This window comes from Acomys russatus, chromosome 3, assembly GCF_903995435.1.
Source record: "Acomys russatus chromosome 3, mAcoRus1.1, whole genome shotgun sequence".
NCBI classification, from domain to species: Eukaryota; Metazoa; Chordata; class Mammalia; order Rodentia; family Muridae; genus Acomys; species Acomys russatus.
This window is the reverse complement of record NC_067139.1, coordinates 47,008,512-47,023,396: the sequence shown is the minus strand read 5'-3', so window position 1 is coordinate 47,023,396 and position 14,885 is coordinate 47,008,512. Positions and strand designations below refer to the sequence as shown.

Genomic DNA, 14,885 nt, shown 5'->3' with positions numbered 1-14,885 from the left:
CCCAACTACACTTTTCCTTTCTCTACCTGGCACATCCACACTTGGCCTGAAATGGCCATCAGAGGAGTCATAGCTTTGGATAGGTGGGTGGAAGGAAAGAGAAGTTTTGCAGAGGAAAGGGTATTGTTTGTCTAAACTAGAGCTTTGCTGGTCTGGCCTTTGATGGGGCAGTTTTCACTGGGATGGGTGGTAGCGCTGTGGGGCCTGGGATCAGAGGTACACTCAGCTGCAACGTCTGCCACAAGAGAAGGAGAGGGTTTGCTTTCACCAGCACTTTCCGGGCTTCCGCTGATGGTGTATCTCTGGTGATGGAATTGACTATCAAACCCTCAACCCTGTTTGCTCATATTATACCCACCGTAATCCTCTTAAACTGCCGTTGCGGCCACAAAGCTCTTGGTCTTGCAAAAGCCGGCTGGCAAGATATAATTGTCCCACGAACAAAAACAGCCAAAAGTTTTCAAAAACCCCATGCACTCACTCCCCCTCTCTTTCCCTAAACCCAATTCTCTCCTTCTCTAGCTAGCCACCGCCGCCTCCCGCCCCCCCTCCCCACATAAGAACCCTCAGCCTCGACCACTTTTGTTGTCGCCAAGAGCACCCGGCCTGTTGAAAGTGCTGGAGCGTCTTTGAGCAGTTTGTTGTGATACGCAGGTGGAATGGTCTGCAAACATGAATTCAGCCCCTCCAAACCCAGCGCGGAGCGCTCTGCTTTTGTGCGCCAGGCACAAAAAAAAAAAAAAAAAAAAAAAAAAAAAAAAAAAAAAACCACGCCGAATTCCTCCGAACTTACTTGGGGCCTGTCTAGAAAAGGGCCTTTTCTTTCCTCTGCTTGTACCTCTGGCCACACTAAGTCGTTGCCCGCCCCCTTCAGGCCCCCCTCCCTCTCCTCTCTGATAATCCTTCTCTTTATTTTAGAAAAACACAAAACCCGGTTCCACGCGGTGCTTTAGTGGCTAAAAGTGAAAGAGCTGCCTTGGCAGAATTCAGCTCTATGAATCACTTCGGAAAATTGGTTCGACTGAATGGCCTTAGGAGGAAAAACGTTTTAATAGGATCCAGGGGAGGTTCTGCTGTTTCAATCTGCTCCTTAAACAGGTGGAGATTGGACCTTCTCAATTATACAAACAGTAAGTACCCATCAGCGGGAGAGCTGCCCTCGGAATCCTCCCCGCACGCAGCAGCCCTAAGCCAGGCGCCGAGCCTGGCTTTGCCTCTCAAACCCGATCATAAATCAGCAATTCGGATCGATTAGCTTCTCAAACAGCCCTCGAGCTCTCGGGGCAAGACTTTCCTGGCCCAAGGCAAGAAGCGAGCCATAGAGCTGCAGGCGCACCCACCCTTCCCCAGTTCCCCGGGATTCCCGGCGCGCCGCTTTGCCCTCCGGGACTCTTCCAGGTAGTCCTTAGGCGGTAGGGAGCTCTCTCTCTCTCTCTCTCTCTCTCTCTCTCTCTCTCTCTCTCTCTCTCTCTCTCTCTCTCTCTCTCTCTCTCTCTCTCTCTCTCTCTCGACCTCCGACGCCCGCCAAGGCGAGCTCGTTGCTTTTGCATAAATTAATATTTCCCCATTAACAAGTTCCCCCCTCCAAACGCGACGCCCGCGTCCATGCGCCACATCCTAATGAGGTAATTATCATTTGCGCGTGTTCGGGGCTGGCGCCGGCTCCGTAGGTAAATGGCAGTTTATTAGCACGGTGCCCAGCTCGGCTGCGCAGGGCTAAGGGATACTTCGGTGATTAGACGGACACCCAGGGGCCCTTTGAGGTAGCGCGTCCGGGACACTCCGCCTTCCCCGCGTACCCTAAACCTGTAGGGCCCCCAAAGTTGTGAATCACGCAAGGAACTCTGCCTAGGTTTGGATTTAGGCTCCCCCCACCTCCTTCCACCGGCAAAACCATCACGATTCTTCCCCCTCCCCCCTCCCTCTCTTCCCTCCTTCCCGATTCGCAAACCGCTCGCACTTTCCCGAAGGGAGCGCGGGCGCCAGTTGCCTCCTTTAAAGTTTGAGGGGCGGTGGCGGCGGCCGGCGGGCGCGGGGGAACGCAGGGTCCTCAACGGGAGTCGCGCCGCCGCCCATGTCATTCCACTTCAAGTGACTTCATGTGATGTCAGCTGAATGTAAAAGACAGTGATCTCACGCGGAGGGGAAGATGTTTGCCATCAAAATGTGACAGAAGAGACACGCTGCATGGCTCGGAACGCATCTCCTTGGCGGTGGGGGAAAGAGGTAAAAGCTAGGTGGCTCTCCTGGTCCTCTTTAACTTTGCTCTTTCAGTGCCCAGCTCCCAGCACGCGTGGCGGAGGCCTGGGTCCAGGGAAGGGTTGGGGAGTGTTAATTTGAGACTCCTTTCTTCTACCCCCTCTCCTTTCCTTTGTACAGCCTCCCCCTTCTTTCCCCTTTCATAGTCCCAGGGCAAGAGCTGGTGGGTTCCTTTGCTCGCCGGGTTAATGGGCGGTAATTTGGTACCCTTGGGTGCACTTTGTTCTGCCTCTGTTCATTTGAATGCAAATGGGTGACCCGGGCCGACTAGGTGCTTATTAAATTGCGGTCCCCCCCCCCTGCCTTTTCCGGAATGCAGACTTAGAGGAGAGAGGCTGTGCCCTGGCCCAGCCTGGCTCAGCTTGGCGCGCCATGGCCAGCTCAGCTTCCCTGGAGACCATGGTGCCCCCGGCCTGCCCGCGCGCTGGAGCGTCGCCGGCTACTTCTAAAACACTAGCCTTCTCCATCGAGCGCATCATGGCCAAGACCTCCGAGCCCCGAGCGCCTTTTGAGCCCCGGCCTGCTGCGCTAGAGGCAGACAGCAGCCAGAGCAAGAAACTGCTCAACCTCTGCTCGCCGCTGCCCTGTATGATCCCCCTCCAGCCTCTAGGCTACGAGGTGCCGTCCAAGACACTGCTCAGTTACTCGGAGTTCTGGAAAAGCAGCCTCCGGGCGGGCGGCGGTGGAGGAGGAGGCAGCGGCGGGGGGGCCCCAGTGTGCGGCGCCAGCGGCTTGTGCAAAACCAACTGTGGCGTGTGCTGCAAGGCCGAACTGGGCCTCGCGCCTTCTGCGCTGCCGGCCGGCAGGGTCATCAAGCCGCAGGTCATCAACCAGGCGGTGGGGTTGCCTGCCAGCGGCTCTCTCTACTACTTCAACTACCTGGACTCCACTGCTTACCCGCCATCGGAGCTCCTTGGAGGCCACCTTTTCCCATCTGGTCTCCTCAACGCACAGGCCCCTACTTCCCTGGCTGCTCACCCCAAGCTTTTTCTACTGGAGAACGCCAAACTGGCCAGCCTGACTGCGGACAAGTTCCCCCATCCAGCTCCCTATCCCCATAAGGAGCGCTTGCCTGCGCCGCTGGAGCAGGTGCTGAAGGAGAACTCGGCCTTGACGGCCGAAAGAGGGGGAGTCAAGAACCACAGCAAACTACCGGGGGGCTCTACAGACAGCAAACCCAAAAACTTCACCTGCGAAGTATGCGGCAAGGTGAGGCCTTAAGGTTCTGGGGGAGGGAGCTAGCAGCCACCGGCTTTGTTGGGCGGCCTTGTACACTTCTTTCTCAAGCTGAGGAGCTCCCCCAAATAGCTGCGTACTCCATTGGATGTCCAGTTGAGCCTCAGTTTCCTATTCTGTAAAATGGGGTTGTTGTCGATCGTCAAACAGTTGACAAAAGGACTCGGGCTTTGAATGGGAGGGTTGATTGGGGCAGATAAATTGTGGCCACCGGGGCTGATTCCAGGCCCTTGGCAGACTCAGCACACGTCCCGCTCTCATCCTTCCATAGGTGTTTAACGCTCACTATAACCTCACCCGACACATGCCAGTCCACACCGGAGCTAGACCGTTTGTGTGCAAAGTCTGTGGCAAAGGCTTCCGCCAGGCCAGCACTCTCTGCAGACACAAAATTATCCACACCCAGGTACGTGGCCCCTAGGTCAGGCCCTGGCGGCATGCACCAACCGCCCTAGTCTGAGCAACCGTGTTAGAGTCTCCTTACCCTTTGGTGGGGGGCTTCCTGTGTTCCTTCGAGATGTTGCCTTACTGTATGCACGCCCCTCTCCGCAGGAAAAACCACATAAGTGTAACCAGTGCGGCAAAGCCTTCAATCGCAGCTCCACGCTCAACACACACATCCGCATCCACGCGGGCTACAAGCCCTTCGTCTGCGAATTTTGCGGGAAAGGCTTTCACCAAAAAGGTAAGGTACTGAACTAGGCACTCCCTCATCTCATTCCTGGGGTTCAGAGGGTCGCAGGGGCGAGGGGGGCTGAGAAGGAAGTGGGTATGACGGAGGCAGTACAAAAGCCGTAGGCTAGGGCGTAGCAATTCTTTGGAATCGGGTTGCGCAGATATAGGCAGCCGCTTTCCTGGCTGGGTTAGACCTTGCTGGATTCAGGCTTGACTCACCAGAGGACTGAATTTTGAAGCTGGGAATTAAGGGTCAAGAAGAAAGGAAGTAGAAAACGAAGGGAATATTGCCTTCCAGAACGAGCTTCCCTTTGTAAGCGGTACTTCCCTTTCCAAAAATAAAATAAAATAATAATTTAAGCAGTATCTTCCTCCTGGGAGCAACCTAAGGTGGGGGTTGGTGGGGAGAGACGGGATGGCCAGGTACAGTGCTCCCAGAGCCTTGGGATTTCACCCAGTTTTCAAGGTACTACTTTATCTTCAGATAGTAAATGGCGGGGGGCGGGGGAGGGCTAAGAACGGAGCTACAGAGCCTAGGTTTGTGCGGATTTCTTGGAGCAAGGCATTAGCTCCAAGAACCCGCTGCTGCCTCCTTAAGATGCACAAAAGTTTCCCAGCCAGCAGAACTCGGCAGGAGGGACGCTTCATAGGCCTCTGTACCCCGCAGGACGGGGGCTCGGGCGGCTGGAGTAAGACCTGGCCCACTATCCTTTCTGAGGGCCCAGGCCTTGATGCGTACAAAGTTTGACAACTTCTTAGTCTGGAGAGGTCGTGCCTGCTTAGTCAAGCATCACCTTCTGAGCCACTGCAGGGACCGAGGGGTGGAGAGTGAGAGGGAGGGGGGGACAGAGTGAGGGGGCAGGGGGTTCGTTCCACTACAAACCACTACTTTTTTTGTTTTGTTTTGTTTTGTTTTGCTGTTTTGTTGTTTTGCTCTCCTGCAGGGAACTACAAGAATCACAAACTCACCCACAGCGGCGAGAAGCAGTACAAATGCACCATCTGCAACAAGGCCTTTCACCAGGTCTACAACCTGACCTTCCACATGCACACCCACAACGACAAGAAGCCTTTCACGTGCGCCACTTGCGGCAAAGGTTTTTGCAGAAACTTTGACTTAAAGAAACATGTGCGCAAACTTCATGACAGCGTGGGTCCCACCGCCACCCCCTCCGTAAAGGACCTAGCCAGGACAGTTCAGAGTTGAGAGCCCTATACCAACTCAAGCAGATCTCAAGTACAAACTTATTTCTAAAATTAAAAGGAAAAAAAAAAAAACTATAGCAGAGAGGCTAAAATCTATTTATCGAAACCAGCATATTTTTGCGGAAAGTTAAACGTGTCCTCGATGACCGGCACCAACTGCGTGACTCCCACCTTTGTACATTCAGGAAACGTATTTAAATCCAGTGCGCTGAAACATATTTAATTCCAGGCCTCGGCTTCTCTCCTCAGTCAGCCGGCTTTTAATCCCAGCCTGTTCACCGTGAGCGCCCAGAAGAGCGTGATGCCCCCAGCCATCTTCACACAATCTTGTAATCTCTCCTGTACAAGCGAACACGGAATATTACACATATATGACTCAATAAACAGAACCATTAGTGCGCGTTTTCTTTTCCCCAACCCCTCGCCACGAAGTCAGATCAACAAATCCAAGGAACAAGGTAGAACTAGGCATTTGTAGCTTTTCTTTTCCCAAATATGATTTCCTTGGGACACCGGGGCCAGCCTAATGCTAAGCCGGTTCTCCTGGTATGCTGGTATATTAAAGCACCCAGGAACATGGGCCAAAAGACTTCCATTCGGTTCAGTCAGTAGCCCAATGTTTTATATGGTGACTGAGTAGATAACTGGGATTCTTATTTGGGTGAGAAAAGAAAGAAAGAAAGAAAGAAAGAAAGAAAGAAAGAAAGAAAGAAAGAAAGAATGCGAGGGTTTAATGTGGCTGGATGCTGTGGAGTGGCCGTTGGGTATCCCTGAGCTCAGCAGCATGCAGTGCAGGAAAAAGGCCCCGGCCTTAAGAAATGCAACCAAGGTCCTAGCTTCCTCAGAAGGCGACAGCTAGAAGCTGTCCAGCCTAGGCTGAGCCAGTGGTGTCCCTGGTGGGCGCTCTAGGCCTGGGCTGACTACTCGGTAAGCGGCACCCTGCCGCGGGAGGGCGCGCCCGGCTCCCTGGAGCTAGCGGCTGTGTCCTCCCGGGTCCTGATTATCACGCAGTTAGCCCACTTTCTCAATAGCTATCTCTGCCGCCATGCACGCTGATGAAATGATCTCACGCTTGCTTTCTAAGTAATGACCCAAATTAAGAGAGAAAACAGAGACCCTTCAAACAGCATTACATTAATCATCTAATCATTCCCAGGAGGGGGCCCGCTGCCGCCGCCCCGTTTGATCCGAATCTAGATAATCAAGAGCTCGGATTACTGGCGCGTCGCGCCTGGCCTCCTCCCTCCACCCCCACCCCCTCCACACTCTTAATATCGGCGCGGTGATTCAGCCCACGTCTTCTGGAACACAGTTCTTCTACACCAGAGGAAACGCGGCGCGGGGCCCCGGGAGTGCTCTTCCACGCAGCCTCCAAGTTGAGGGGGCGAGGACTGCTGAGCGCTGACCCCGCCCGGATTTCCACCGCTGGTGGCGGCTATTTGGAGGGAAGGATGGTTACTGCAAAGGGCAATCCCAGGTAACTCTGACAGTGACGAGTGAGGGTTAGGCCAACGCAAGGCGTTGTATACAGTAGGCACTCATTATTGACAGCACCACCAGAAGAGGAAAATCGTATTTCCAGGGCTCTCTTTCCCAGCTAGGCACTCAACACCTTCGCTGCAGCTTTAGCAACGAATTGAAAACGTGTGTGTGTGTGTGTGTGTGTGTGTGTGTGTGTGTGTGTGTGTGTCTGTGCGTGTGTGTCTGTGCGTGTGTGTCTGTGTGTGTGTATCTGTGATTATTCCACTCTGCGGAGAAACAGAGGCAGAGACCATCTAAATGACATGCCCAGAGTTCCAGGGCTAGGAAAGGCAGGGATCCAAAGTCCTGGCTTCTAAGAGACCATCGCTTCCTCCAGTTTTCATTGATGGAAAGCAATCTCAGGATTGTGGCCTGGAGAAGCTCCTGGCCAGGGTGGAAGATCTATCCTGGTACAACCAACCCTTCTGTCCTGGACCCCCTCCCAATCTGAAGACCCATTGCGCTGAGAAGGAGAATTGTCGATTTTGTTTGCACAGAGGACAGCGACAGCTTCCTCAGGCTGTCGCAGGGGTATTTTTAGTACCTCCGATTCAGAAATAGGAACGCGTACATTAGAATTCCATTTCCTGAAAGGAGAGCGTCCTCGTTTTTTTGTATTCCTCCCCTTCCTCCTCCCCCAAGTCTGGGAAGCCGAAGCCAGGGGAGAGGGACAAGGAAGCTAGAGGGAATTTAAATGCTATCTTGTGCTGGCTGCAGTTCCCAGGGAGAGATCGGGACCCGCTGGAGCAGGCTGATTTAACTACCAACTCTCTATGCCTCCTATAAAGCCCAGGAAACCCCAGAGGGGTGAGGAGAATTCTGCCGCAGTGAACACGAACTTCGAACGTGGAGGTTGCTTGACTTTGAGACGTCAGCGCCTGCACTTCTCCAAGTGTTTTATTTATTAACTTTGCTTGGCGTTCTTAGACCCCACTCCGTTCTAGAACACCTGAGTGCTCCATAACAATCATTTCCAACAAAATTCTTTCTTCTTTTCTTTCTTTCTTTCTTTCTTTCCTTCCTTCCTTCCTTCTTTTCTTCCTCTCTCCTCCTCCTTCTCCTCCTCTTCTCCCCTGAGAGGCCCCTTTTCAGATGTGCTGCTTGGAGATTCTATCATGTCAAAAACATCTTTAAACACCCCAGGAAGATATTTATACAAAGGCAGATGCTGGGCTGTGGAATGTGAGAGGAACTGGCTTGCAGGTGGAAATCATGGTCAAGTGTCCTTCTCATAAGAAAACCTGGTAAATGTAAGAGGTGATGGTGCCATCCAGAAGGCTAGCTTTTTAGCCATGAGCAACAGAGCCCTTGAGAAAGTCTTTGGTTGTAACTTTTCAAGTAACTTTTTACAAAAGGATCCCAGGTCTTGTAAACTGGAGAACTGTGTTTTCAGGTTGGCAGTTTTAAAGTGCTATGGAAATTGTTTCTTTGCAAACTCTGAAGTAAATAAAATATAGCTCAGGAGGAGCTGGCGGCTCCCTCCTGCTCATCTTTGCTGCCAGGAAGGGGTCCTCTAAGGGTGAACCTGTTCAGTTTCCCTCACATCCCCATCCCCCTGAGGTTGTTTCTCTTGATTGTTACTTAACCTTCACACCAGCTCCTGTCAATCGTGAGCACCTGAGAAGGCGCTATTTCACATCTGACAGTAATTGTACATAAACAGTTCTAAATCTAGGCAGCTTAGCTCTGCCTTCCTTGGGTTGAAGAGGTCTGTTATTTTGGGTGTGCGATCCAGGAAAGGATTCCTTCACCTGTAAAGAGAGGAAGGCACCTTCTGTCTAAGTGACTGGTCACCTTTCCACAGCCAGCACCTGGCTGTGTAGCCAACACCAAACTCCCTACTTGACCATCTTAGGCTGTGTCCAGATTAGCTTCATGCATTGGAATTGGTGGGTGAAAGGCTCTGTTTTATCTCGTTTTTCTCTCCATAATACTAAGTTGTTTGTATGACTTGGAATTTGAAATATTAATAAATGACTTAAACAAGGTAGTCACCCATTGCATATTAATATTATAACCTTGATTAAATTGAAGAGGCCACCCTGAAAAAATATTTAAAAAAAAATCAAATTGCGGGGGAAGGGAATCCTGTCATAGACACAAAAAAGACTCCAATTATCTTTTCCCCTACAAGATGTTTGTTCTGTCCATGACTGCTCACACTTCAGCAATCTTGCCAGCAAGACTCAAAAAAAAAAAAAAAAAAAAAAAAAAACCTTCTTCCAAAGCCACAGCCTTGTACATAACAGATTGTACAGTCCTATTGCCTTAGGCGGGTTAGAGGTTCCTCTCTACAAAGAGCGACACAGAGGAGTGCCAGCATCCAGATACATTGGAGGGGGTACTCTGCATGCTCTTGCCTTGGCTGCAGAAATGGGTTTACATGGGGTCCCCGCCATTTTTCTATTTGGCTCACAAGAAGGTAGGCGGCTGCCTAGAGTTAGAGCAGTAACACGTCAGGTGTGCAGGTGGTAAATGGACTGTCGGGGGTGGGGGATGGGGGTGGAGGGAGGGCAGAAGGAGAAGGAGGGGGCCTGCCAAAGAGGGTACAGGAGTCTTGAGAAAAACGCTGGGAAATAAACAACCTCAAGGCAGCTGCGTTGCCCTTTTCCCTGCACTTCCCTCCCAAACGTCTGAGCAACCAGTTTGCTCCCAGAAACATGTTAATTGCCAACGGAGCTCATTAAGGCGTGCACATGCAAAACACAGCAAGAAAGATTAAGTGGACAAAAGCGCAATAATGAACTGTCAACAATCGGGCCCATCTACAGAACCGGGATCACTCAAGAACGAGGCATTTAGAGGCAACAAAGGATTGTCTGGGACAGGAAGAAAAGACGACCTAGACTTTTGTTTAGTCAACACAATTGATTACAAATGAGAGATTAACAGGATAGCTTCAGATTTTTTTTAAAAAAGAGGCAGAAAAGAAAAGTCCAATTAAGTCCACCGAATGTTAACTACATTGCGTTCCATGCCTAGCCCCAAAGAAATTCTCATTAAACCATCCCTGGCGATCCCTTTTGGAAAGTAATTTGTCTCCCTGATGGAGCAGAGAAAGAGAATCGTGTAAAAGAAAGCGTTAGTTCTTGGCACAATGAGCTTAGGAGACACACTAGAAAGAGCCAAAGGGGGAGTTAATGAGCATCTGACAAACTGCTTGGATTCAGGCCTAGAGAACAGCGATGAAAAGATGAAATTGGCCAACAACTATTCTTTATATCAAACATAAAAAGGCCAATCTGAAATGGGGCTGCTCAAAACTGGATGAAAGTACATAGCTCAAGAAAAAGGGAGCCATGGCCAGGCCCCTTGGTGGACAGTGGACAGGCAGTGGTAAAGAATGCAACAGGCCAAGAGTTAGGGAAGTGGATGAAAAGCAGGTTCTCGACAGAGGACAGCCTTCCCACCCTGGACCTTTTTGCAGGTGCTGAGCTGAAACTCCTACTGCCCATCCCCCATCCTCTAGATAGTTCTTCTGGGTACGAAAATACACCAGACCAGCATTGAAGGGGTACCTTCCAAAGTTCTTTTAATTTGGTAATTAGCTCCTGACATTTACCCCTTCTCTTTAAGACCCTACTTGGCCTCTGGGGATACCATATGTCACTAACACGTATTAAAATGATCTACTATCCTTTCTTCTCATAGCCCTGTCGAAATTTTCACCCCTATTGACTGGGTCCCGATTCTGCATGGGGAAAGAGGTGGCAAGAAAAGCAAGAACTTTGATCACACTTGGGTTTGTGGACTAGATCACAGGGTATTTAAAGTTATATCTCACCCTTGTTCATCCGGCTTAAGAAACTGCCTTATTTTAATGTTTCCTTGTTTGAACAAGTAGGTCAAGGTTATGTGTCTGCGTGAGCCAGAGTACAGTGCGCTAACTGTAAGCATCCTGGTACTTCCTGGAGCAGAAGTGTTTAAAGGTCCTTTAACACAGTGTCGCCAGAGCCAGAACAGAATCCACAGGTGAGGTGGGGGGGGGCGTGTCTCCGAGTGCTCAACAGCCAAGCACCCCAGAACAAAGCCCAGAGCTTCCCATTTCTTCTCAGGACCTGTGCCACCCGCAGATACTAGAGTACAGCATTTGGATCTTGAGCCGAGGTTTGCTACTTTTCCTCAGATCTTCAGTAACAGCTATCACGTGTCTGAGGGCTTGGCTTGCACCTCAGGCTTTGCTCGTGCTTCCCAGAGAGACACGCATTGGTGTCTAGAAGGAAGGGAGGAAAAGGAAATATAGCAATTCAGAATGAAAACAGTCATCTAAGATTAAAGACCGACTCCTGGTTCTCAAAGCACAGAGGTGTTAGAGAACCTAGAGATGTGTGTGTGAGGAGCGGGAGAGAAAAGGGGCCTTCTCTGCTGCAGCTAGACCAGTGTGTGGACATACAGTGTGCTTTTTCCCTCTGAGCTATTGATCTGACCAATAGTGACCATATCCTTCCTGTCCCTACTCTTTTTTTCACCAGAGGTCTTATTTGGAGCTTTTTTGGTTTTTGGTTGTTTGTTCAGTTGTTTTTATTTATTTATTTGTTGGTTTTTAAATAAATTTTTATTTACTTTTATTTTATGTGCATTGGTGTTTTGCCTGCATGTATGCCTGTGTGAGGGTGTCAGTGTCCCTGAACTGAAGTTACAGACAGTTGTGAGCTGCCATGTGTGTGTTCTGGGATTTGAACCCAGGTCCCTCTGGAAAGAGCAGTCAGTGCTTTTAACTGCTGGGCTATCTTTCCAGCCCTATATTTAGAGCTTTTTTGTATCCAACGAGTTTGATTCTTTGCCATGGCTCCTAATTGGCTAGTGAATATCCTAGGGGAAGAGGAATTATTATTTCTAAGAGGAAAGTACTGTATAGAGTTAGGGGCTTTGGAACTGGCATCGAAGTAGCTGAATTCAAATCCTGCCTCAACTGCACAACTTGACAGTGACTTTTATCCGTTTCTGTATCTACAAAACGGGCATGTTGAAAGCTGCCAACCTTGATGACCTCAGCTCATCCCTGTGGGAACAGAAAAGACCTGAACCCCCACATGCCGGTTGTCCTCTGAACTCCCCACATGCACCTATGTACATGTGAGCATGTGCATACACTTCAAATACATGCACTACACAGCTTTAAATGGGCATGTTAAGAATACCTGTCTCCCAGGTTAAGGATGAAATGATTAAACACATACCCGGGTCTTCAGAACAGCACCTGGGAGGTGCAAACGAGCCACCCTAGAGGGCCACAAAATAGAAAAGACTGCAAAGGTAAACCGCCTACATATTATAAGAAAGCCACTTGAATCATTGTGTCGACTTCTCACTAGACCCAGTATCTTCAGATATCTCTTGTTTGTCAATTAACTTATTTCTGGAGATCGAATGCAAGGTCTGGGGCATGCTAAGCATGTGCCCTACCGTTGAAGTGTACTCCCATACTTCTTAACCCCATATTAAAGGGCAGCAAGCCGAGGACAGGTATGACCCGCCCTCATTCCCCCCACTCCAATTATAGTTCAAATCATCAGAACACAGTGGAGATGATAGTTCCTCTCTTACGATGCCATGGTTTTTAACACACGTGTGGATACCAATCCCATAAGGGTTTTGCTAAACTTGCCTCCACAGTGTTTACCAGTCTCACTGGTGGCCCAGACATCTGCAATTTGTTCTGGTGCAGGAGGGTTCCCAGACTCTACTTTGAAAAACAGTGACTTAGCATCTGTGTTCTTTCTCCCACCTCACCCTGCTGCTTGCTTGTGAAAGATGAGACAGCATCACGGGCGATTTTTAAATGAATACGTTTGATCTTTCATTCAGTAAATACGGTTTGACTACTTCGTAGGCATCAAGTTTTCTACCGGGTTCTAGATTTACAAAGAAGATTCAGCCTCCGCCCTGGAGGAGTTTATAGTTTAGTTGAGGAGAAAAACACACGCAATAAGAAAAAAAAAAATCTCCACCCAATGCGTGTTTATGAAGACAAAATTGGGCATCGAATCCAGTCTGGGTTGGTGTGTGTAGTGGGCATCTGTTATTTCTGCCGCTGATCGTCATTCTCCCGTCTGGTAACAACATCCAACATCTCCATTGGAGAAGCCAGCCCCTCCCCCAACTCTCAGTCCATATGGTTAAGGTGGGAGCTATTCCATCCAGCCACGCTTGGCATGTGACCCAGGCATGGCCAATCAGAGCACAGCAGCCTACAGGCAAAGCCTCAGGACTGAGCTGCTGACCCAAAAAGGGTGGCTGAGAGTCCTATTCAGGACTTTTGCGTAGGCAGAGACTTTGTACTTGGGTAGAACGTGGTCTGCTGCTCTGGGGTGGGCCTGTTTGCTACCTTGTTAAGGAAGATCTTCCTGTACTGAAAGTACTCGAAGAGGAGAGCCAGGTAATCAAGATCTGGTGCTTCGCTTCATCAGAGCCTGGTGTGACTGAAGCGCGTGTACTGTGTAGACTTCTCCAGTATTCACAACCCTAAGAGCCCTGAGTGAAAACTACTAGAAAATAGAGAAGGCCATGATGTTTCTCTAGGAAGAGTGGTTCCTGAGATAACTCCAGAGGAGAAAACAACAAGAAGAAGAACTTAGGCAGCCAATGTGAAAGCGCGGAGCCCAGAAGGCACCAAGTTCCGCTGTGTGTAATGGAGCCTGGTTTCACTTGACCCACCTGTGAAGCCTGGTTTTTCTGAGCAACTCTGGGACTGTGAGCTAGAGGCTTGCCTACTCTAAGATCCAGATTTCTACTGTGCTAAAGGAGTGTGGCAGGATTCACCAAAACAGGCTGCATGAGGACTCCTCAGACACCAGATCCACCTCTTGGAGACACTGAGGTAAGCCATTGCAATTATCACTGAGAAGTCGCCAGAGGATGTGACTGGTTTTCATGGTTGTCTAAAGGTGTGGTCTTCTGGCGTTAGAGAAATCATTAGGTCAGTGGACATATCCTATCAGCCGTGGTCTGGGTACACAGGCTACCTGTTTCCAGGGACATAGGTAGCCCTAATTTGTAATGCCCTGGGTTGTGGGCTTCCACAAACCAGCTGATTTCAACACTCATGGCTGTTTGTGATACCAGCTGTGGGTGATTTTCTTAACATTTCAAAGACCAGGTTGCTTTGTCTTTACAACCTTTAATATTCAAAATAGGATAGAGTCCTTGCAGGTGCGGCTGCTTTGTCAGTAGGTGTAGGTGGCAGAGAGGAGCAAAGCTATGTCTACACTCAGTCTTTTGACCTAGGAACACCTGAATGATTAGTAAACTAACATTCCCCGGGGGGAAAAAAAGCAAGCTTGAGACAACAACCAGACAAGCACCATGGGGCCTAAACAGGAAGATAGCCTGAGATAGCAATGAGTCTGATGTTGCACAGGCTTGGTGACTGGAGGGCAGACCATGCCTGAGATGACCCCTGCCTGGTGCCATAATACACAAGTGAGGCATAGCACTCCTGAGATCACTCCTGAGACAACCGTAGACACTCAGAGACCCTGGGTGCTACTAAGAGGAGCAAGTAAGTGGTGAAAAATGGAAGGCTGTGGGCACAATGAACAGAGGCAGAACTGGAGACTGAGGGTAGTGAGGAACAGCCTAATGTGAGTTGCCGGAGATGCCACCTGGGACTATGGTGGGGTCCTGGCCTATGCTGCCACCAGGGGACTGGGTCTGTGGCCTTGCAGCATCAGGGGTCTATTACCACCAATGGCCAGATAGACATCCCTGGTTTGGGCTGCTGCCTCACCTGGGCATCCTGGGAGAGCTGACTCTGGAGACATGAGAAGAGGGCTGACCTAATGCCCCACCCCCACCCCCCACCCCCAGCCAGCTGCAGTAGGGAAGAGTGGCCCTACACATTGCTGGAGTTGCAGGTGAGCCAGCCCTGAGGATATGAGGATGTGAGACCTGGCTCTACCACTTGTCTCCCATGATGTGGAATGGAGAGGGAGAGATACCCTCCTCCCCCTTGCCTCTTATCACCTATGGCAGGCAGGAGACCTGGC

The 14,885-nt window shown here is 50.2% G+C and overlaps 1 protein-coding gene and 1 pseudogene across 1 annotated transcript; both read left to right on the top strand.

Moving 5' to 3' along the window:
• Nucleotides 1-1,970: 1,970 nt before the first annotated feature.
• Fezf2 (FEZ family zinc finger 2) lies at nucleotides 1,971-6,075 on the top strand. Its single transcript, XM_051139742.1, has 5 exons — nucleotides 1,971-2,226; nucleotides 2,579-3,468; nucleotides 3,767-3,901; nucleotides 4,048-4,180; nucleotides 5,115-6,075. Exons 2-5 carry the CDS (start codon nucleotides 2,632-2,634, stop codon nucleotides 5,375-5,377), a joined length of 1,368 nt encoding a protein of 455 aa, XP_050995699.1. The 5' UTR covers nucleotides 1,971-2,226; nucleotides 2,579-2,631; the 3' UTR covers nucleotides 5,378-6,075.
• Nucleotides 6,076-14,036: 7,961 nt separating this feature from the next.
• LOC127187289 (uncharacterized) lies at nucleotides 14,037-14,154 on the top strand (annotated as a pseudogene).
• Nucleotides 14,155-14,885: the final 731 nt, after the last annotated feature.